At 48.4% G+C, this 22,764-nt stretch overlaps 2 protein-coding genes across 3 annotated transcripts; one reads left to right on the top strand and one right to left on the bottom strand.

Annotated features, from left to right (window-relative positions):
* The first annotated feature begins 91 nt into the window (after nucleotides 1-91).
* Nucleotides 92-16,670, top strand: CHAF1A (chromatin assembly factor 1 subunit A). Of its 2 annotated transcripts, none has more exons than XM_074808508.1 (15): nucleotides 92-204; nucleotides 1,612-1,662; nucleotides 1,890-2,716; nucleotides 5,293-5,349; nucleotides 7,471-7,712; nucleotides 8,315-8,375; nucleotides 8,908-8,976; nucleotides 9,369-9,592; nucleotides 10,094-10,262; nucleotides 10,470-10,550; nucleotides 10,637-10,726; nucleotides 10,956-11,217; nucleotides 11,823-12,310; nucleotides 14,594-14,687; nucleotides 16,178-16,670. In XM_074808508.1, exons 2-15 carry the CDS (start codon nucleotides 1,614-1,616, stop codon nucleotides 16,273-16,275), a joined length of 2,811 nt encoding a protein of 936 aa, XP_074664609.1. In that variant the 5' UTR covers nucleotides 92-204; nucleotides 1,612-1,613; the 3' UTR covers nucleotides 16,276-16,670. The 2 variants fall into 2 exon arrangements, with proteins under 2 accessions (XP_074664609.1, XP_074664608.1); XM_074808507.1 differs by lacking the exon at nucleotides 92-204 and adding an exon at nucleotides 1,029-1,186.
* Nucleotides 16,671-17,189: 519 nt separating this feature from the next.
* On the bottom strand, nucleotides 17,190-22,407 carry UBXN6 (UBX domain protein 6). Its single transcript, XM_074808509.1, has 11 exons — nucleotides 22,262-22,407; nucleotides 21,757-21,911; nucleotides 21,360-21,421; nucleotides 21,081-21,212; nucleotides 20,425-20,522; nucleotides 19,984-20,059; nucleotides 19,813-19,897; nucleotides 19,339-19,558; nucleotides 19,100-19,230; nucleotides 18,305-18,450; nucleotides 17,190-17,805 (listed from the first exon to the last, which is right to left on the bottom strand). Exons 1-11 carry the CDS (start codon nucleotides 22,342-22,344, stop codon nucleotides 17,677-17,679), a joined length of 1,317 nt encoding a protein of 438 aa, XP_074664610.1. The 5' UTR covers nucleotides 22,345-22,407; the 3' UTR covers nucleotides 17,190-17,676.
* Nucleotides 22,408-22,764: the final 357 nt, after the last annotated feature.

Genomic DNA, 22,764 nt, shown 5'->3' with positions numbered 1-22,764 from the left:
GGAGCGGGCCCGGAGGGCTGCCGGACGCCACCAGACGCTGGCCATCGCCCCCGGCCCCCGCCGTGTCCCCGGACCCTCGCGGAGGCCGCGGTGTCGCCGCTCGGTGTGTCACGGCGCGATCGCGCCCGGGGGAGGGGGGCGCTGCGAAAAACACCGTCGGCAGCTCCGCGGCTGCGGCGCGGCGTAACTTTCCACAGGAAACAGGTACCTGTGCAGGGCGAGCCCCGGCCGCAAAAATACCTTCGGTGCGGGGGGGGAAGCGCTAAACCTGAGGGAGCGGCGTCCCTGAGGAGGGGCGAGGAGCAAAGGGAGAGGCGGAGGCCGCGCCGCAGCCCAAGGGGTGGCCAGGCCCCCACCCCTGCCAGGCTGAGGGGCCCAGCACAGCCCCAGCGGGGGCTGCAGGGAGGGGACAGCGCGTGGGACACGGGGACGGCCGGGCCGGGCCGGGAAGGGAAGGGGGGACACGAGAGGACAGCCCGCCCGGCCCCGGCACCTGCCATCGCAGCGGGGAGGCTGCGGAGCGACTACAGCTCCCAGGGGGTGCTGCGGCGCTGCCGCACTACAACTCCCAGAATCCCTCGCGGCGCCCGTCTGCGCCTGCGCGCCGCAGCGGCGGTCGCTCATTGGCCGAGGGCGCCGCCGCCATTTCGCGCCCTGGCTCGGGCCCCTCAGTGGTGTAGCGCGGCGGCGGCTTCGCCCCTCCGCCAGGTGCTGAGGAAAGGCCGGCCCGACCTGTCCGGAGCCGGCCCCGGCCCCGCGCCACCGCTGCCCCGGCTCCCGCGCGGCGCGCAGACAGGCCTTTAGCCCAGGCGTGAGGACCCAGCGGCACCCCGCCGTCCCCCACCCAGCTATCCAATCAGCGCCTCCAGCGGGCCAGACTGACAGCCGCCGCCGCCAGTCCACGACGGCCGTCGCGCTAGCCAATCGGGAGGCAGCGGCGAGGCTGGGCGCCGGGTCTCCCCGCCCACCCTCCTCGCGAGACGCGGGCGGGAAGGGGGCGGAGCAGGCGGAAGGGCGGGTCACGTGGGGCGCGCTCCGCCTATCAGCGCGGCGAGGCGCGGGGTCGCCCCGGCTCCCGCCAAATACGAGCGGGAGCCCCCGGGGCGGGACCCGACGGGCCGGGCCGGGACGGGTCGGCCGCCGCTGCCGGAGGAGCGGCGGGAGCTGCGGCGGCCGCCCGTGGCAGGTAGGGCTGAGCTGGCGCTGCGGTGGGGCCGGGGCGCGGGGTGTTTCCGGCGGCGGTTGGGGTGCGTGGGGCCTTCCCGGGGTAACAAAGGAGGCCCGGCACCGCCGCCGCGCCCCGGAACCAGGCCCGGGCCTGGCTCGCTGCCTCACCCGCCGCCCCCTTCCTGCCCAGCCGCCCTTCCCTTGGCCTGGCCCTAGCGTGGGGGGCCGGTGTCCGGCGGCCTGCGGCCCGGCGGGTGCGAAGATCCCCTCAGCCTGATGGGTACCGATGGGGCTCGGCCCGGCCCCTTTGTCCGGCCTCGCCGTGCCCGCGCTCCGCCCTGGGGAGAGCTGTCGGGCGCTGCCGTGGGTCGGTTGTCTCGGGGAAGCCGGTAGCTCACTGGGAATGTGTCACGGGTGTTTATTTATTATGTTTCTCCCTTACAGCTATGGAGTGCAGAAACAAAGCAGCTGTTCCCCCACGGAAGCTGGTACAAGGTAAGGCTGCAGAGGGAGTGTCTGTCACCCAGGGCAGCTTTAGCGTGCTAAGAAGGTGTCAGATGTTTTGTGAAATACAATGGTTTTGCAGTAATAAACTGGCCTGAACTGGCTAACCTGTTTCAATTTTTGCGCTTAAGAACTCATTGAATATCCTGCTATTTGATTCCCCCTCGCCCCAGTGATTTGTATGATATGACTAAAATAATCAAATATTGTTGTTTCAGCTCGGTTGCCATTCAAACGCTTGAATCCTGTACCAAAGGAAAAATACGATGCAGATTTAGAAGTCAAAAAAGTAAAGAGCTCACAAAGTGGTTTTGGTCCAAGTAAGGATTCCTCCCTAGGTGCATCGCATGCATCCCTGGACAACGTGGAGAACGACTGCCATTTGGGTTCAGATGTGAATTTTGCTCCAAAACTTGATAACGGAAAGGGTCCATTAGACCATTTTATACAGAAAAACTCAAAAGATAACACAAATGAAACTGTTATTGTTATTGACCTGACAAAGGGCTCTAGCCATAGACTAAGTGATGATACAGACAATGTTAGTTTTGATTCAAAAGCATCTTCATCCCTAGCTATAACTAATGGCACGTTAGGAAAAGAGATAAACCAGTTGAGTTGCTTGAATTCCCCTCAGATGATGAATCGGACGGATGATTCAATGGAGACTGACGCGCCGTGTGAAGCTGTAGCCAATAACGGTGAAGACTTGGTAGGTGGAATCCAGTCGTGTTCTGGGTTAACAGAGTGTAACAATGTGGAAAACATGAAGGTAAACCAGAGTGAACTGAAGGATGTTATCTTTGAGGGGAAGATGCCTGTAGTACTCCTGGAGGATATTATGACTGCAAAATCTCCCCAAGTTCCTTCTTTGGATGGAAGCATCACATTGGAAAATGAGACCACAGAATCGTCTCACGAAGGGGACTCAGGACTTACCGACTCCTCACTAAGCTCTCACTCTGTGAGCTCACCTGAGGTGCAGCCTGCTGCAGAAACAAAGAGAAATACTAGTCCTTTAGCTGCCTCAACGCCTGTTAGGAAGGTTGGTCTCTTTTCTTGGCTTCTTTTCTCAAAAGCTGTTGCGTTGCAGATAGGTTGTATGGTTTCCTGCACTTGTAGTGAAAAGGATGAATAGATTATTCATGAAGATCATGAGAAGTGTATGGAAGGTGGTGTTGATCTATTAATAACATAACTGAATTATTGCTCTTTTGAATTTTCCTTTAACCCCTACTGCTAATGGATTTAAACTTTGCCTGGTTTTGAGCTGCTGGTATATTTGCATTGTGTGAATGTAACTTTAAACTCTGTTACAGGTTCGTTTTATATTTTTTTTATGAACTGCTCATGAAGTGCATGCCCTGGGACTTAATGTTTTGGTAATTGGGATAAGAACAGCACCCAAAAGCAGTTTTGTCCATTAGGTGATGTTTTACAACCTCTATTCTATCCCTGGTGAAGCTGCTGTAATTACTGTGAGAGGATGTTACCCCAGTACCAGTCAATGCAGATGTTTTTCCAGCTCTGAATTTCTGCAACCGTGGCACAGAAAACGCTCTAAGTTGAAACTACAGTGAATCAGTGGAACTGCAGATCCGTGTGCGAGGACGGAGGACAAGTTGGATGAGCCTCTGTCTCTCCGAACTGAGCCTTCAGAGCTTGTGCCCTCAGCCATCTTCTTACGGGTTCGCCCTTGAGTGCGGGGAGCTGCTGGGGGGAAAAGTCACCGCATGTGCAGCGCCCCTGGGGACGGATGATGCTGTTGGGCTGGGAAGGCTGGAGCACAGGAGGGAACACCTCGAGATGAGCTCTGACTGAGCTGGGTTGTGATCTTAGTTCCAGCTTAGTAGCTCTGCTCCAGCAAGAGACCCCAAAACACTGCTTTTTTGATGCTGTGTTGAAGGGGCAGCTTCGAAGGACAACAGTGCCTGCACAGGTGGCTGAAATGTTCACATGGCTCAAGTGCCTGTTCACAGCTCAACCATTTTTGGGGGGAGATCAGTGGGGGTTTCTGTTGCGGGGCATGGTCACCCACAGTAAAACCTGCGTGAATGTGCCTGGGCGCTGTAGCTAAACCTCCCCTACGGTTAGGCTGGACTGTCTGACCTGTGTATTTGTTTTGCTCAACTGTGTTATTGGAGGGAAAAATGAGGAAGGTATTGAGGGTTGGGTTGATGTTGCACTGCCAGAGGTGGGGAATTGGGTATGTGGCTGAGGTAAATGAAAGTGAAGCAGCTGGTAGTCTTCCTGTTTATGTCATCTCCAAGCCTTTTAAGAAAGATTTTCACTAATTGTCCCCCTGGGGTTTAAGGAGAAACTGTCTCACAGGTGAGGAAAACTCACTGGCCTGGAGGAGGTGTGGATGAGTTAGCTGGGCCTTGGAGCTCACGATGTGACAGTCTCCCATTTCTTCTGCTACGTGCTTATCAAGAAATGACCAATTCTTACAATGTTAAAACTCGCAATCTTTCATCTCTAAAATAAATACATAAACTCAAGCAGGCATGAAGTATTTCCAGTGTAGCAGAACAAACGAAAAAAGTACTTGACTCCTGATGTAATACGATAACGTGAACAAGTTATTAGTTCCCTGTGGCGTGAAGTAAGGCTGGAATAGCTCACATGCTGCTTGCCAAAATGGGAAGTCTGCACCTCGACCTGTGTAGTTGCCTGTCCCGACATGTTTGTTTTCCCAGGTGGAAACAGCTCTGATAAACTAAAACTCCCAGTTGAACAACTCTTATTTTGTGTCAGATAAATAGAGAATCTCCCGATGCAGCTTTGCACTGTGTAAACTTAAATGTCTGTGAGTACAGAAAATAAAGCAGTTGGTCTGTGTTAGTCTGTTAATCACAGAGTTTAAACGTGGTACCTTATACTGCGAATGGCAGGAGGAGGAAGAGGGGGATACAAGAAACCAAGCCACAGTATACTGAAATATTGACAAATTACGCCTTTGACTTGTCTATGAACAATGTTCTTAAACATAAAATACTGTTTTTCCCCTATAAATAACAGCTTTAAGAGAAATGAGAAGTGTGAACTTAAGGTTGATGCGCTCTTACTAGTGGAAGAGCAAGAGGGCTATGATTACAAGAAGAAACAGTGTTAAAATATGGATAATGGTCCTTGTATTTGGGAAGTTGTATCTAAATATTACAGCAAGAGTAAGTGGTAGGATGCAAAAAAACAAACCTAAGTTTAACTCCAAGGAAGTGACTTTGCTATAATTAAATGTCCTCTGTTGTGCTCTCGTGATTTGGAGCAGCTCTAGCTTCTGTTTGTTTTTCTGCACATGATATTCCCTTGCAAATGATACTTTAGAACTGAGTAGACTAGAGGGATTTGTTTATGCAAAACTTGGTAACGCAAGCACTTAATGTAAACTGAAGCATTTAGATGTATTCAGACTTAAATGTAAATCGGTGAGATTGGATATGCTTGAACTGTGTTCTTATATCCTATACTGGAGGAATACTTAAGTTGCTGAATATACTAATCTGCGAGAGTGATGTTAATATAATTCAGATGAAGCTTGCTGTTCTTTTAGTAAAAGTTCTAGCGCCTCGTGGAAAGGGGGTGATGCGGGTCTCTAAAACTTGCATTTTGTACTTCCAGGTATCTCAGAAATTCCACAAAAGTTCGGCAGAGAAGGAGAAGCTGAGATTGCAAAGAGTAAGGCATTTTCACTGACATAGAAAAGTTAACCTGCTGTGCTTTTGCGTTGAATAGTAAGCAAAGCCCTTTGCGTTTCATCTTAGTCCACTTAGAATGTCTCTCTTCCTGATTTTCCTCACTGATGAATATGGAAGAATCTTAATGCATGCAGTTAAAGTACTTGGCTCGTTCCAGAGCTGCTTAATGCATACGTAATGAAGTGTGGGTGGCCTGCACTGCATTTCTGTGCACTTTGGTAAGAGATTAAGAAACTATAAATGTTGCTGACTGCTTGTCAAAATGCTTTTGAGAATTTTTTCAAACCCTTCCTGAGGGAGGGTAGGTGCAGCCTGCTAAGTGGACAGATACAAGTGAAATCTTCGCAAGAGCCTTCTATTTAGGGTCAGTTCCTGCTTCATCGTTCTCACCCTTCCCCCTTTGAAGCCACCAAACGTAGGGTCTGTTCCTCATTAATAAGTCAGGCAAATGGGCTGATGGTTTTTATGGCTTGCTGAAGAAACTGTTGGATGTCGCTGCTGGAAATGCTGAAGCTCCGCTCTCTGTTTGCTTGACTGCAGCTAGTCAGCAAACTCTGTTCCATAACAAAACGGCGGTGCGGTGATTTTGCTGTCCATTCCGCTTTCAGTCATAAAATGCTAAATATAAAGGAGGCTGATGGATCACATGGGGTTCTTGAACAGTCAGTGCTGGATGAGTGGGCTTTGCCTGCTGGAAAACTGGGTGTTTTTTTAGCTGCAGTTGGGAAGGGCTGTGCTTATGAATTCTTATTGTGTTTCTTAGTAACTAGTTTATAAAGTTGGTAGAGGACTGTTGTGTGTTTTATATATGCTACATGTGATTGAGCCTGCTCGCGAGCTGCTTGCTTTTTACAGTGCCCTATATAGAAGTCCAATCTGTTGTTTTCTTCCATTCTATACGTATGTTAAAAATAGCAATAATGTGAGGGAGAGATGAGAATGGAAGCTTCATTACGCTAAAAATTAGACCCGCCAATCCTGCTGTTAACTTCACACCGTTTTCCAAACTACCCAGTAGATTTTCACTGATTACCATGACTCAGTTCTGACAATACTCGTCTTTTTTTTTACCGTTGGCACCATTTTGTATGTTGGTTGCCTTCTGCAGTTATTTGTACATTGTGACACTGTTCAGTAAGTCTTGATGTTGCCAAGAAGAGATGTGAAATAAATAAAACAAAACTGAAAATACTTAGTGAGGATATTTGTGTGTCTGAGCACAGACATACCCTTGTTTCCTGGTGCCTACAATGTAGGGAAGCTATCGTTAATTTGCCATTTTTTAGTAAGTGTTGCACATTCTCCTTTGTGTCAGTAGATCCATAATGAGAATTTCAGTAGCTTTGGGATTAAATACTGTGAACGGCAACGCTTTCAATATAATCTTCCTCCATTGTTCCTGTAGTGCCCCTCGAATAAGCTTAGAGCGCCCGGTGATGTCTGATTAGCTAACATGGGGCTAACACAAGTGGCAATTTTTTTGCGAGCTGCACAATCAAGTTTGGAGACTCGCGTTACTGCCCGAGTTAGTGAAAAACATCATCAGAACATCCTATGGGTTTATAATGCAAAATCAGATCAAATGCACTCTTCAAACTTATACCATGGTAGCCGTGCATTGATACAAAAGCATGAAAGCTTAGCTCGTGAGGTATGTATTTCCAAAGAAAGTATTTTGGAAACAATCTGAAATATTAAAATAACATTTTAAAATAACGTTAAAAAATTCCCATATAATTTTCCATCATGCTACACTGGTAATGAAGATGACTCAGATATAAAACAAGTAGAATACAAAGCTTTCCTTGATGCCTAGAAAATAGAAACACCTCCATTTGTTAGGAGAAAAGAACAATTAGTGCCTTCAGAGAGGCAGTGCGAGGTAGCTCAGCTGGCGGAGGCAACAGGTAGCTGTGGCTAACAGCCCTGGGTCCTGTGAGAGCTAGAAATGATGCTGCAGGTCAGGCACTGGACGGGTGCAAGAATCTATTCTAGTATCTCAGCTGAAGAAATGAAGTCCTTATTTTATTCAGGTTTTTATGGCAGCAGCTATTGCTGCGCACAAAAAGACAGCTTGCTTAATGGCTTCTTTCTGAACCAGGATCAGGAGCGTGCAGACAAGCTGCAGAAGTTGCAAGCAGAAAGGGAGGAAAAGGGAAGGCTGAAAGAAGAAGCAAAAGCTGCAAAAGAGCGAGCCAAGGAGGAGGCGAAGAAGAAGAAGGAAGAAGAGAAAGAGTTGAAAGAGAAAGAAAGGAGAGAAAAGAAGGAAAAAGAGGAAAAGGAAAAAGCCGAGAAGCTGAGAGTGAAGGAGGAGAAACGCAAGGAGAGGCAGGAAGCCTTAGAGTAAGTGGTTTGGTTTCTGCGGGTCCTGGGGAATAACGTGAAATGATGTGAGCACCTTTCGTACCCACCTGAACTGTCCCTTCTAGAAGCTGTGCTGGTCAAACAGCACGTGCCTCTTTGTCACAGGATATATTTTAAATGTTTGAACGACTGTGTGCACCAGACCCTTGTCTCAGCAGTACTTTTTGCTTGCAGGCTGACCTGGGCTTCTGGTTTGAAATGGCTGAAAAGAGCTGCCATGCTCCACTGAGTTTTCCCTTTGTGACCAGTCTTGCTTGTACTTTTGCAGTTTGCTGGCACTGGTGCCCTGTCTGGAGGAAGTTGCTTGTAACTTGATAATGCCATAAATACCCTTTCCTTGTATTGAGGGAAATTTGAAGCAGCCTAGCCACTTTGTGGCTAAAACAGGTCAATGTTTGCTCTAGAAGGAATGAAGGGAGTCTTCTGTATACTTAACCAAGTACAGTCCTTGACTGAATTGATAGGTTATCCTCTTACCTAGCATGGGGGGGTCTTAGTCAAGGTCTGGGGCTTCTCAGCTCTTCCTCAGTGCAAATAAACACTTCATGATTTATGACAATTAACTTGAATTTATATTAAAGGGCAAAACTTGAGGAGAAGAGGAAGAAAGAAGAGGAGAAACGGTTGAGAGAGGAGGAAAAGGTAAAAGCTTTCTCTAGCTTGTCTCTAAATTGTTCTGCTATTGTTGTGCTATGAAATGATGTTAATGGGCTCCCTGGCAGCTTGCTGCCGGCCGCCGAGCCTCGCACAGCGGGGCTCCTGCAGCTCCTGGGGTTCTCCAGGCAGTACCTGGGAGTGAGCTCTTCCATTTGGGATGCAGCCTCTCCGATCTGATCTGGTGGTGCTGCTCCACCAGTTACATCGTGCAGGTTTCTTGTCTGTCACTTTTGTACATGTTGGTGTCTTTGCTTTTACCTGTTAAAGTCTTTTCTACGTTTGTTTTTTCAATGCCCGTGGGTGAACTCTATCCTTTGTCTTAGCAATGACATTGGAATCCACGTAGCTGTGTTAGAGAATACAGTTAGGTTTTTGCTGAGTTACAGGAGCTGGTAAATGACTGCACTTTGCTTTATACCTCACTAGACTTCAAGTTGGGTCATGCATGAACTCACCTTGAATTATAAGGCCTTGTACTACTTTGTGTTTATAATTTACATTTTGATTCTGATTTCAGCGTATTAATGCACAGAAAGCAGAAATTACGAGGTTCTTCCAGAAACCAAAGACTCCACAAGCCCCGAAGGTGAGGTATTGCTGTTCCTGTATTTTGTTGGTCTGGTTTCCTTCTGGTCCGTCCCTTAGAGCTTCTGAGATGGACAAAGCATTGGTATTTCCTACTTCCTAATTTCAAAAGTGTAAAGGATTTTGTAAAAAGTCTGTGACAAGAGCAGAGACTACAAAAGAAGTCTGTAGTTGCTTTAGTAAAAAAATCTCAGCTCTGTCTTCTGCTGCATTGGCTGTAAAGACCTAGATTCCCTTGAGAAGATCCATTGGAGTCTCAGATGGGAAGGGCTTAACCTAAATCTTCACTCAAACCTCAGTACCTGGTATTGAGGTTTGTTGTATATCTTGAATGTGTTGGTGCTGCAGTTTCTCAGGTGTTCAGACCTTAACAACCCTCACTTAATATTTCAGATTCTTGCTGGCTCTTGTGGAAAGTTTGCTCCTTTTGAAATTAAGGAGAACATGGTCTTGGCTCCCCTCTGTCGTATTGCCCTGGATCCAGACTTCTTAGAACAGCTGGATAAGCTCCTGCATGCACAGAATAGTGAAGTTTCTTTCTTGAGGGATCTAAAGTGTCGTAAACCACGGAAAACTGGACCTACTTTTGTCAGTAACAGCACCGACATAGTAAACAGGTTAGTCTGTGTGGTGGAGGTTTTCTTCACTTTTTTATATAATGCACTGCAGAATGGTGTTGATGTAATCTTATTCTAATATTGGAGATGATGGAAAGATGGAGCTTTTCTTTGAATACTTGTTTTGTATGAGAATTGTTTCCATGGGGAGTAGTATGTTATGATGTACAAGTCCTTCGCTCCACAAAATGCTTTTCAGATCCTTCCCCACAGGAAATCTTGTGCTTCAGGCAGCTGCCTTTCAGCACTGGACCCTACTGGCCCTTAGTGGAGTTCGTCTTTGATAGTTTTAAAAAGTAAAGATACCGATAGCTAAAACAGGTGGTGTTAAGGAGGGAGGTGGCTTGTCTGGAACTCATGTTCTTGCAGGAGAATTGGGTGAGCCTGTTCTAGGGAACTCAAGCTCGATGTTGGGGCTGAACTGAAGCTTTCTGTAAGCTGTTTTCTGGAGCGGAATGGGAGCGTTCTGTGAGTACTGAAGACTGTCTTTTCTTTTAACAGTGATGTGGTGGTAGTGGATAACTGCAAAACAGATGTTCTTCCTGAAAGGGGGAAATTTGGTAGAATGAAGCTTCTGCAGTTTTGTGAGAATCACCGTCCTGCGTACTGGGGCACATGGAACAAGAAAACCACTATGATCCGTCCCAGGAATCCTTGGTCAAAGGACAGTGTAAGCACCTCGCAGGCAGTGTACTTGGATCCTTTTCTTTCTTTATGCTCTTGAAGTGAATATGTGGTTGGCCAAGTTCACTTCTTCTCTGGGATTTCTGATCCCCTTGCATGTTCCCTCATGCTACCGACTTCTGAAACCCTGAGCGGGGTCTGGTGGTGTGCTTTCACGTTATTTACAGAAATGGCATGTTGGAATTTCTTCTAGAAACTACTGGACTATGAAGTAGATAGCGATGAAGAATGGGAAGAGGAGGAACCTGGAGAAAGTCTCTCCCATAGTGAAGGGGTAAGGATTCTGCATGCTGAAAAATTGCTTTCTGAACCAGTTGCACTTGTTGGTGTAATTTCTAATAAATAGTGTTTCTTTTTTAGGATGATGAAGAGGAGGGAGAGGATGAAGATGATGATGATGGGTTTTTTGTACCCCATGGGTACCTATCTGAAGATGAAGGAGTGACAGAAGTAAGTGGGTGTCACTGGTTTTCCATCTCTGTTTCCAGTGAATGGTGTAATAAATATTGGCAGAGGAAGCAGGTGTGTAGTCTTGGCAGTGATGTAAATCCATCTCAGATCTGCATGGTACAGGAGCAGGCTTCTGTAGCTCAGGGAACACAGTAAAAAGCTGGGTTTAAAAAGCTTTTGTTTTTCCTGGAATAGGATGTATTGAGTTCTTTCTTGCCTGTGGTTTTAGGAGTGCGATCCAGAGAATCAGAAGGTTCGTCAAAAGCTGAAAGCAAAGGAGTGGGATGAACTGATGGCCAAGGGGAAGAGGTTCCATGTTTTACAGCCTGTGAAAATCGGCTGTGTGTGGGGAAGTGCAGGAAACGACAGCGGCACAAATGCAGACCTAAAGGTTCTCCAGCAGTTCGCAGCCTGTATCCTGGATTCACCTGTTGCAGAGGAAGAACAACAGATACAGAAATGTAGCAAAAAAAGAGCAAAAGATCAACAAAGTAAGACCTGAAGGGCTAAATAGTTGTACTTGTGCACTGTTGTACTCTAGAGAGAACAGATTTTTGTATTGTCAAATTCAGAATGACCTGGTTTTGACAAGTCTGAAATCCAGGGAATCTCTGAGAGTACTTGGAAAGCTTTCCGGCATTGCGTCCAGTGTGGCCTTAGTTACGCTCTCTGAAAACTCTTGCTCTAGATAATCCAGGAAATAAAGCCAACAAGACTTCAGCAGAGTCAGATTTAGGACTGCTTACTGGAAGTGCTCAAGCCCGTTGACCCGTTTATTGTTCAGGGGAGAGGATTTAGTTTGTGTGACAGGTTTCAGTTCTGGGTATCTGCTGTGCGTGATGAACACAAGGGTGTGAATGATGCACATAAAGGCTAGAACAGGGGTTGAAGCTTGTAACTTCAGGGGGTCGTTATTACTGGGGGTGAATTTTCTACATCAGATTTAGCTCCTGTTACGATCCCATATCTAAAATTAACCTCAGCCTATTTGTTGTCTTTCTGGAGCATGTGTACCGTTCGGTTCTGTCAGCCTGGCTTTTCTTGACTTGTAAACAGTTCTTCCCCACAACCCCTGTGCATCCTTTCTTCTCTGCAGTCCTTGGCCAGCTTCTGCCACTGCTGCACGGCAACGTGAACGGGAGCAAAGTGATCATCCAGGAATTCCAGGAGTGCTGCCGACAAGGACTGTTCAGCGACGTGACGGCAGCCGCCGACTGTAGCGACACGAGCCCTGCGAGCCCCCACGCCTCCCGGCCGCAGACGCCTGTTGGTGAGGACAGCGGTGTCCCTTCCAAAGCCAGGCTAAAGCGAATCATTTCTGAGAACTCTGTGTATGAGAAGAGACCCGAGTATAGGATGTGCTGGTACGTCCACTCGGAGGTGCTGAAGAGTTTTGATCGAGAGCATCTCCCCGTCCCTTGTCAATGGAACTACGTCACCCAAGTTCCTTCTTCAGGGAAGGAGGAGGGTGGCAGCGTGCCTGGCGTGGCGGTCCTGCAGACCACCCCTGTGTCGGTAAAGAGGAAGTCCACCGGAAGCATGTCCATCACTAAATTCATGAAAAGGCCTCGAGGTGCTGAACAGGTGAGTTCCTGTCGCAGTGCTCTTCCCCAGTAAAGAACGACGGGGCTGTAGCTCTGCGTCTTCCGTGGGCGAGCGTCCTGGCGTGCCCCCCAGATTCACCTAGATGAGCAGGGTCACAATAGTAAGCTACACACTGTCCTTCACACAAAAAGACCCTTTTTGTGGGGGAAGGAGTGAAATTACGTGAATCTAAAGATACGAGTTTCTTTTGTGTCTTTCCAGCTTGGACTATCTGTTCCATTTGAAATGTTGCTCTCCTGCTGTTCTTCCATTTTCTGCTATTTGGCAGTGATTGCATCCAAGCTGTGAATAGTTTCTGAGTGTCTGCTTGGCCTTGGGTTTACAGCTGTATATAATTTGTATGCAGGTTTTTATGTGTGTGTATGGCTGCCAGATGTATAGCCTGAGCTGGTGACTTACATCAGTTGCATGTGTATTGATTAAATGTGGTTCATAAGTGCTGCATCTCAACTCGTAATAGTCTGTAAAGTCTCCAGCTTATACTGTCATACATAAAGCTGAATTTCAAGAGCTGGCTTAAAAATATAATAATTCATAGAAACAAAATGAGATGGATTTGCAGTAGTTGCTACTCCAGCTCTAAGCTTTGTTGTGGTCTTCCTGTTTGCTTCTGCTTTTTGGGGTAACCACAGGTAGCACTAAGAGCTTAATCATCCAAAAGGATGACTGAAAAGTATGTGATTGGTGCTTTAGCTGTGTGATGCTCTGTTGTGCGTTTAAGACACTAAGACTTTAGGTCCTGAAGCTTGGTGTTACAAACTGTTTGCTTCCAAACCTACAGGTAGGAACAGGGTTTGTACCGTCAGTGGATCTGTTCCTCATCCCCTGTGGACAAGGGGGTGGTTAAAGAAGCCATGGACAAGGCTTTTTATGCTTTTCCTTCTCACCTTATTCTTGGCTGCTTTGGCTTTTCTACTGAGAAAGCTCTGCATTCAAGTACTGATAGGTATCAAAGACTTGTGAGAAGCTGTTCAGCCCCCAAACTCCATCTGCTTGGGTTTTTTCTTAAACACTAAATTAAAGGCAAAGATAAAAAATCTCTGCTTGGCACCCACTGGAAATTCTGCTTATAAGTGACTACTTGAGCAGAAATAGCAAAACAAAAGCTTTTAGTAGAATTACATCACCCGCCTGAATTCTTCAAAGCTCTCAAAAGCATCTTAAAGCTGACCTAAAGGTGCTGTGCAGCTCAGAGCAAAGGTGTCAAGAGTCCCAAAAGCCTTTTGTGCCTGATGTCTAAGTGGTCACTGCTCAGGTACTGAGATCCTATCCCTCCTGTCGAGCGAGGCTAGAGCTCGGGGAGAGCCTGGGAACAATTGGTAGGTCGAGGCTGCCAGGTTCTCTACCCCTGGCACGTGTTCCCTGCTGTGAAGCTCACACCAGGACTCGTGTCAGTAAAGGTGCTCTTACCTAAGCTGTGGAGAGAGAGGAAAAACTCAGTACTGAAGTGGGCAGTACCTGCGCATGTGTAGGAGGGGATTACTTAATCTGAGAACTGTGACTTTAATGAAAGATGTAAATTGAACATTTCTTCTCTTGGAACAACGTGTAGGGGGTGGGGACCAGGTTCTAGGTCTGAGATTTTCATTCCACAGTTCCAGTTGAGGGAAAAAAAACCCAAAAAACACTTGCAGCTGTTCAGTGCTGGCCAACTTCAGTTTGTATCACTCCTTGTATTCATTTTCTCGATTCAAAATGAGTAGTTTGTGCTGCTCCCATGGCAGAAAATGGGGTCACCAAGGGAAGAACTGTCACCCCTTCCTGAATAAAAGCTAATTGGCAAAGAGGAAGAGGAGTTGGGGGGAGAACACGCATTGAACTTGACAAGCAAAAGTAACTTTCCATCTTCAGAAGGAAGAAAGCATCCAAAATATTCAGCGGGGAGGGGGGGGGAGGGGAGAGGTTTCCCTTCCAAAAAACCAACAAAACTGAGTCAGATTTCAATTAAGGTTTGAACTGACTTTTTGATGTGTAGGCTGTTCATCGCATTGTGTAACAGTGAAACATCCTGGAGCAGAAACTTGGCGTGCTTCCTGCTGTACGTGCCGTTGCAGATGAGGCCTTTTATCAAAAGTCAGTGTCTGTTGAAGCCAGGAGTTGCTTATTTTTCTTCCCCACAAATATGCCCAACTGATCAGACTGTGCTGCAAGTGCTAATTGTGAGGAGTGCTCACTGGAGTCCTTCACAGCACTGGCTGTGCTTCGTCTCGCACATTAGCTTGCCGAGACACAGCTGGTACCTTTTTTTTTTTCCCCCTTAAGGCTGAAGCTGCGGAAATGGATGGATTTCAGGCAGACACCGAGGAAGATGAGGAAGATGACGACTGCATGATTGTGAATATACAGCCAGGCAAAGGTGGGAAAATAAAGCGATAGCAGTCTCTTGGCAGACGCTCGCTCCCGCGAGGGAGAGCATGACAGAGTGGGAACGGTGTGGCTAAACCTGTTGCAGTTTTTCTAGCACTCTTTCACCAAGCCTTGTGCTCTTCTCTGTAGATGTTTTATTCTAGGTACTTCTCTGCTTTTTATGTTTCATTCTAGATGTTTCTTTGCTATTTAAAGTCTTCTCTAACCCACTCTTGCCCTTTCTTCCATCCTCCCTCCACTCGACTAAATAGCGCAAAGTGCTTGTGACTAGCATGTGGCTGCCAGTGTTACCTTTTTTTTTTCTAGTAAGAAAAGTGAGCATTGGGGTTAGTATCAGCAGATCCACTAACTACTGGTACATGTTGCTGAGCAGGGCTGTCTCAGGGCTGTGTGTGCTTATGTTCAGAGCCCTTCCAGGACTGACAAGGAGCATAACTTCCCCTCTGCGGCCTTCTTGAAGTCTTAAGTGCACGGTGAATCGTCCGAAGGACGTAGCGTCGGATCACAACCAAGCTCTCAGATGTTTGACAGGCGAGGGCTCTGGTCAACACTTTGCTCTAGAATCTAAGCAGTTGCTTATATTTGTGTCCCAGTTATCCTTTGGAAAATGGCTTTCAAAGCTCTGCCGCCGTAGCGTATCCTTTCAGGCTACGGATTCAGAAACAGTGGGATGAGGATGTGGAGCGGCTCCTTTCATCTCCGTGAGGTTTTAACTATACGTACTCGATCATACAGATCAATGACTTAACACCAACCACATGATGTGCATTCAGCTCCTCTAAACCGCTTTCAAAACCTCCGAGCCCTTTCTTACCGCGCTCACAATAGAGCTCTTTCACAATGCTACTGGCACAACCTGAATTTAAGGAAAGTGGGGTTTTTGTGTTGGGCAGCTCCTCTAACTGATAGATAAGGGCTCGTGCATATTCCCGAAGCCTTAAATTCTATAGAGTGTTTGACCCATTCTAGACATATCTGTGTTCTGCTTTCTATCTCAGCTGGTGCTGTATTCCTCCTCCCACGTTCCGTAACAGACAATATAGCTGTTTGACAAGAAGCTTTGCATTTAATCTTAAGCTGCTTTTGCTTATTACAAGACTGCAGTGAGATGAAAGCCTTGCTTCAGGTTTGTAACCTCTTGTTCCGAGGATGGGGATGCTATTCAGTAGCTTGCCTTCCTCGGGCTTTGTTGACACACGTGCAGCTGTATTTGTTTAACTCTGCCTGAGTCTAAAGCACTGAAAACATTATGAAGATCTTTTTTTATGGTTGAAGTGATTTTTATTCTGGATTGATGTGAACCCAATATTAAAACCAGTTTTTAAGTAGTATTGAAAAGGAGCCTTGCAACAGAAGGGGGCAGATAAGCTAAGACGGGTACAGCATATAGTAGCCAAATTCTACTAGATTAATGAGGGTATTAAAAAACAAAACAACAAACAAACAAAACCCCAAACCAACACACTTTCTACTTCGCAGATTCTACGTTGACAGTTACTGAAACAGCTTCAGAATCCAGTGGGAGAAGAGCCACTCACCAGGACACCAGCATGGTCAGCCCACCTAATACAGTTTGAGACTTAAATGCCTACTAACTTCTCTGTATGTATGTAGAATGAATTAGAAAATTTTAAACCTTGTGTATCTTTGAACAAGATACTTGAAAGTATTCCATATTTCTTGTAAAGAGAAGACAGCACTTTGTTCTGCTTCAGACCAGATGGAAGCTTAAATTTTTAGTTCTAGTTTTTAGCTTAAATACTGCATATTAATCTGTCCTTAATAAAGCATTATTGAAATTTTGATACTTCTTTGTAATGGAAGGTATCTAAATTATCTCTAAAACTAGTGGAGGGATTTTGAAATAAGCTTATTGTGATGCCACTGGGGGAATTACTCTGTTCATAATGTTGTATAGCATGGCCTTGGGTATAAATGATGTACAATTATATTTGAATTTATGCTATCTGTATCATCCTGTTTGTGGTCTTACTTGCTACAGAGAACAGCAGCAGGGCTTTATCTTTGGAAAAGAAAAATGCACCTTGTTTCTCCTGTTTTGGGATAGGCCAGTATTAATTACATATCGGGGTAGATTATCAGTCTCCTGTACACAGTGTTGCAATAGAAGCTGTATTTGTAAAAGCTGGTCTCCACCCCACAGAAAAACTTCTAAGATGGAGGTATAAAGGACTGAACTAGCATCAAACTTATTTATGTATGTAACAAATTTACGGGGGCGCTTAACTTTATATGGCTTGTGAGTTGATGGATTAACTGGCTGTAGTTTGAGGCTTAATCTCTCACCTGTGGGCAGCATAAAGAGCTGTTGCCTGTTGTCAGTGTCCTGGTCTGTGGGTGCCCTGAAGTGAAAAGGTGGGTAATGCCACAGCTGCACCAGTAACACCAGTGCCAGCCCCAGGGTTGACTGGAGCTCGTCTGCATTTTAAACCTCTAAGAGCAATGCAATTCAAATAACTTTGAGCAGAACTGAGTCTTTAAATATTCCATTTAATCAGTCTACGCATAATATTATCTAAATATATTCTCTCCAATAGGAGTTACAGTGCACACAGAAGCAAAAGGAAAAGCTGAGTTCTAAGCCCAGCCCAATATCCAGCCTCAATTGGTTGGTAATCCAGCCTAGTACTAGCACCTCATCCCTCCTCCAAGGGAGGAGAGTGGTGCTTCATCAGGGTCTTGGAAATACCTCAAGCAGTCACTGCTAGAACTTGGTTTTAAAGCCATTCAGAGCAGTCCTGTAAGTGTCTTACTGGGCCAGACTGCCTTAGTGGATGGCTACTGGAGTGGTGGAGGTGGCCGCAGGGTGGGTGTGACATGGCAGAATCTAGACTCCTGCTCTGCAGAGCTAAAACAAGGTCATTTCTGAGGTCATGTATCTGGAAGCTCCAACAGTCTGTATAGGAAAAAGAGGGAACAGTCTAAAACCACCAGCACTGAATCCACTCCCCTTTATTTCATGACAGTGTCTGGACTCTGGAGAGAAGTTCTGGTTTCAGGGGGCTTGCTGGCTGCTCCTCTCCTGCCGCCTCAATGTCCGCCATGACTGCCGCGTCCCAGGCGAGAGTCAGGAGGGCTGAGGGCACCTGGAGCAGAAAAGGCAGAGTTATTAAGCTATAGCAATGTTATACTTTGACCTCGTAACATGCTGTGTATGTTCCCAGACCTGGAAGAACTTAGGGCACTTCACCTAAAAAGGACAAGTGTGAATTTCTGCAAGAAGCTCCTCACGGGACACGGCTCTGGGCTTTCTCTTGGAAGCCCTGTGCTAGAGCTGCACTTGCCTCTGTCGCCTTCCCTCTTTCCCCAGGGTGGATGCTAACTGTGATAGAGCTGCTGACAACCACTGCAGCCTGCGTTTGCTACAGGAGGTAGGTCCTTGCAGTTCTTCCAGACAGACCACCTAGCCTTGAGCTAGAAGCTTTCACGCAGTTACTTCTTTGCTTGAGCTCAAAAAGAAGCGGCCTGAGCACAACTCGCAGCACTGAGCGCCGAAGACACAAACTTCTCTAAGTTACGAGCAGTAGATGACTCTGACAACCTGAAGACCCCTGTGGAAGGTACCAGCTGTCTCTTTTTACTCACCAGCCCACATTCATTGAAGGCCAAGTTCTCATCAGTCAGTTTGAGACCTCCGGGTCCCAACAGCTCAAAGGGCAGCCAGTCATCTCGGAGTGCTTCTCTCACAAAGTTGTAGAGCATGGATACTGATTCTCGCGCATAAAAAGTCCCTGCCATGAGAAAACAAGGTGAGATATTGAAAGAGTCTGGCATTTACCAAATCTGATCTTTTGTGGTAGGTTTCGTGGGGCTCACGTACTGTTGCTAACTTTATGAACTACTTCAGTGACACAGAAACAGCCTGACTGAACTCAGAAGTATAAAAGCAGAATCCCCAAAGAAAAAAAAAAATATTACTTCTATTGTTGCAAGCCCCTGCCAGCCTGTAACAAAGAGTTGGGAAAGCCTGAAATGATTTCCAGAGTTCTACTGCAAAATTTGAAGAGGATTTATACTGTTGTGTAGCCTGACACCACACAGGCAACCTCATGCTGGTTACTGTAACAAACTGATCTAATGAGTCCAGCTTGCTCGCAGTAGCCTGGGAAGAGCACGGTTTAATTAACAGCGCCTTGAGATTCTTCCCTCTCCACTCAACCCCTCTCCACTCAACTCCCAGCCCTGTGCAGGTGAGGCAGGTGGAGGGCTCGGAGATGGGAAGAGTTCTTAATGAAACGTCACCCCGCTCTGTTTTTTGTTGCTTTGTTCTACCAGCTGTGTTCAACACACCTCAAGCCTGCTTATTATTCAAGCTCTTGTGCTGCAAGTATTCTCAGAAGCTTTTGGGGGTGGACAAAGAAAAGGTAAGAAGTCTTTTACCTTGGAGGATGTATCCGTCGGGAAACCGGACTCGCACCAGGGTGTAGCTGTACTTCCGCATCTCCCTTTGTTCTTCTTTCTCGCGCATGGCTCTTGTCCTCAGCATCGAAGCCTTCTCGACTGCTTCTGTCCTTTAGAGAAAACACAATTTTTAGCATGAAGGAGAGGTACAAGACTCCTGAGCTGGCACTGCGTGCCCCCTGGGCAGTCAGGGCCGCCCTCCTTCTAAGCCTGCTCACCGGAGCCGCTGCTCTCGTTTGATCTCTTCTGCAGTGAGGTTGTAAAAGTCATTTGGCAGCTCAAACCGAGCAGCTTCAGGTGATGGTTTAAAGAGACAGAGCTGGCGATCCAGCTGGGCTCTCACAGGCTCAGAGCTTAAAAGCTGCTCTTTGTAGTCCTTGAGGTCTTCCAACTTGGTCAGCATTTCTTCCTTCAGTACATAGTACTCCTCTGTGGTCTCTACAACCAAAAGGAGAGGATTTGAGTCTCTTGTTCTTTACATGAGTAATGTATGAAATACAAGGGCAAGGATCTCCAGAAAATGTAATGTCTTAACAGGGAAACTGCAGGGTGAGTGGCTGTTTCTGTTACAGCCTCAGAGTAACAGCTTTTGTGGAGCTCTTGGCAACCAGAGCTGCCTCGCTTGCCTCCCCTGGCATGTCCCACCACCACTCAAACTCCTGACTCCAGTTTAATACACTTAGATTTCTTGCCTTGTCCTGGAACAGGCAGTGTTTTTGTCTCAAACCCAATAGCCTGGAAAAATCTGTGTATCCCTTCCAGGCAGCTTATCCTTTCCTGGAAGAAAAGGAAAGAATTTAGATGTAGTCTGCTCCAGGCAGGGACTTTCCTAGGCAGAGCACCTGTAGGAGTCTTCACCTCACCTGAAACACTTTGTTCTGCAGTTTGATTTTCCGGTACTTTTCCTCCTCTGGATGGAGATAGATATTATCCAAGTATCTGCAGAAAAAGGAATGCACCGCATGGATCAAAGCAGGCACTTCACGACAGGCTACCCCAAGGTGTAAGAATTGTCTGAGAGACCTCCCAGTATTTCTCACTGGTAAGAGCTGAGAAACAGGAAAGTAAAATACATGTTTCATGTCTAAGCTAGACAGACGCTGATCTCTACACCTCTTGGATTAGCGAACCAACTCTTAAAACACCCCTGAGATGCTGACCTTATTTCAGCTGACACTTAAGCTGGTTCAAGTGTTCAGCTTTTGGTTTTCTTCAGACTTTGCCTGGAGAAAGGCAAGAAAATCCACCTGCCTGTTGGCCTTGCAGGGAAGGGACAAGCTATTGGTGTGCCACAGCCCACTTACTTGGCCATGGTCTCCACGCCCGCTCGTACTTTCTCTCGGTCCTTATTGAAGGTGTGAATCTCCATGATCGAGGCAGCCACCGGGTCTACGGAGAAGTACTAGGGGAGAAGAAGAGAAGCTGATGCTACTCTGCAAAAGGATGTGGGGGGTTGTTGTGGTTTAACCCTGACCAGCGGCTCAGCACCATGCTTGTTCCCCCCACAGTGGGATGGGGGAGAATTGGAAGGGTCAAAGTGGGAAAAATCCCCATGAGTTGGGCTAAAGACAATTTAACGGGAAAAGCAAAACTGTGCATGCAAGCAAAGCAAAGGAATTTCTTCACTACTTCCCTGTTTAGCTGTTTCCAGTGTGTAAGCAACACTTTCCATCACAAATCCAAAACCCAGCACCATCTGAGCTGCTATGAAGAAAATTAACTGTCCCGGCCAAAACCAGTACAGGCCCAGAGTTCCCAGTGCCAGTATTTCCAGCAAGCCGAAGGGAGAGCGCTCGGACAGGCATTGGTACGGCTACAGCAGAACAGAGTTGCCCTTGGGGAGACAGTGGAGATTTTACAGGGAGAAGGCAGAGAAGTCGCTGCTCGAGGGGACCCACGTCACAAAATGAGTGAAAACGGGAGGAAGGGAAGCCAGGCGGCTGGCAGACGTGGCACTTACTGCCTGGATGGCTTCTCTGAGGTGCTTTTCCTTCTTGTCTTTCCTTACAACTGCACCGGTCAACGGGCAAATGAAGTAGACCCCTGACACAGAGGGGGCAGCTGCCCCTTCCTTGTCTGGGGAGGCGAGGTCCTAAAGGAGACAAAGCCAGGCCCCAAACTGAACGCAAGAAGGTTTTTGTGGGGGTTTTTTTGTTTCTAAATACCCTGGCACATCTGCGCGGGACAGGGACGGCAGCACTGATCAGGGTGCTGATCAAGGCCTAGCAGTGTCTTGTACCTCTTCCTCCGCGGAGAGCCCCTTCTCGCTTGCAGCTGCCTCGGCCATCAGCTCTTTTCTCACTACGAGACACAAACCCAAGTTACAGCGGTGCATGTCAGCAGGTTTCAGAGGGCTTCAGACCGTGCAGCACCGCCCTGGGCAAGCAAACGCCTACCTGGGTGCTCTGGCCAGCGAGTCTACGGGTGAGCGTGACCCCGTTTCTGTGCCACTCAAGCAGTCACAGAAGCCAGCTGTGCCCCAAAATCTCCTCCAAAGCTGCACCCCAGTAGTTGCCTACCTGGGATCTCCCTCTCCGGGCTCAGCTCGGAGCTACGACCGTCCCAGCCAGCCCCACCACCCAGCTGCCCCGTCCCCACAGCGTGCAGCGGCTCCCCGTCCTCCAGCCAGCTCCTACCCTGGTTCTTGATGGCTTCCTGGGACGAGGGCAACTTGCCCTTGGGCTTCAGCTCCATCCGGGCCAGCGCTGCCGCCGCCGCCATCTGCGCTTCATCCGTCGGTCCCTGACGAGGCTTCGGGGCCGCTTCAGCTTTCGGCTTCTCCTTGGGGACCCTGGGCAGGACCGAGCAGCAGAGCTCAGGAGGAGGCGGGCTCCGTGACCCGCACCGGCCCGGTGACCCCGGGGAGGAACCGTGAAACCGGCTGCCCCAGTGCGGCAGCATCGTTGTCCCGTGAGTGGCGGGAGCCCCGCGGGAGGGGCGGCTCGGGCACGGCGCTGAGTCTTGGCCACCGCGCCCCACGGCCGGCGACGTCGCTCCCAGCCCGGTGTACCTGGGCAGCCTCGGCCCGGAACCTCCCTTCCCCCGGTACCGGGCAGCACCGGGCCCAGGGCAGCCGCGGGGCCCGTGGATACCCGCCCCCCCACCCCCCGCCGTCACCGGCGGGTCCCCTCTACCCCGTACCGGGACGGCTCCGAGAGCTTCTGTCCGGGCCCCGCGGTCTTGAACTTCAAGTCGGCCTTGATCTCCTGGAAGAACTTGCGCATGGCGGCGGGGCCGCAGCGGCACCGGGACCGGCGCTCCCTTCCCCGCCCCTCCCGCGCTTCCGCTCCGCCACCGGAAGGGGCGTGTCCGTCGCGCGGGCCCTAGGGCCGCTCTAGGCTGCTGCCGCTCTATGACCTCCGCGGTCCTCCAGGGCTGAAGGGAAGGGGGGGGGCGGGCCCGGACCCCCCAAGGCCGGCACCCAGCGCCCCCCACAGACCCCACGGACGCCTGGGCCGGCACCCGCGGCTTCCAGGTTCCCCACAGTCCCGCCGGGAGGAACAGCAGCCCCAGCCTGACCAAACTAAACTGAAACAGGCCCGTCATGGCGCTGGAGGAAACCTCGCCAGGCCTTGGGGTGCGACCCAGGCCGAGGGAGCCTAAAACACAAGAACATTTTCTGTTCTCACTGCCCGGGCCCACAG

The sequence above is a fragment of the Strix aluco genome, chromosome 29 (genome assembly GCF_031877795.1).
Source record: "Strix aluco isolate bStrAlu1 chromosome 29, bStrAlu1.hap1, whole genome shotgun sequence".
NCBI classification, from domain to species: domain Eukaryota; kingdom Metazoa; phylum Chordata; class Aves; order Strigiformes; family Strigidae; genus Strix; species Strix aluco.
The sequence above is the reverse complement of the archived record's forward strand: the minus strand, read 5'-3'. Positions and strand labels throughout refer to the sequence as shown.

What these genes read in the sequence shown, in the direction of transcription:
- CHAF1A (XM_074808508.1), top strand. Translation starts at nt 1,614, where the DNA reads ATGGAGTGCAGAAACAAAGCAGCTGTTCCCCCACGGAAGCTGGTACAA. An exon ending in AGACTCCACAAGCCCCGAAG is followed by an intron (nt 8,977 to 9,368) that starts GTGAGGTATTGC and finishes TTAATATTTCAG; the next exon opens with ATTCTTGCTGGCTCTTGTGG. An exon ending in GTCTCTCCCATAGTGAAGGG is followed by an intron (nt 10,551 to 10,636) that starts GTAAGGATTCTG and finishes TTTCTTTTTTAG; the next exon opens with GATGATGAAGAGGAGGGAGA.
- UBXN6 (XM_074808509.1), bottom strand. Translation starts at nt 22,344, where the DNA reads ATGCGCAAGTTCTTCCAGGAGATCAAGGCCGACTTGAAGTTCAAGACC. An exon ending in TGCAGAACAAAGTGTTTCAG is followed by an intron (nt 19,898 to 19,983) that starts GTGAGGTGAAGA and finishes CTTTTCTTCCAG; the next exon opens with GAAAGGATAAGCTGCCTGGA. An exon ending in CGACGGATACATCCTCCAAG is followed by an intron (nt 18,451 to 19,099) that starts GTAAAAGACTTC and finishes TTCTCATGGCAG; the next exon opens with GGACTTTTTATGCGCGAGAA.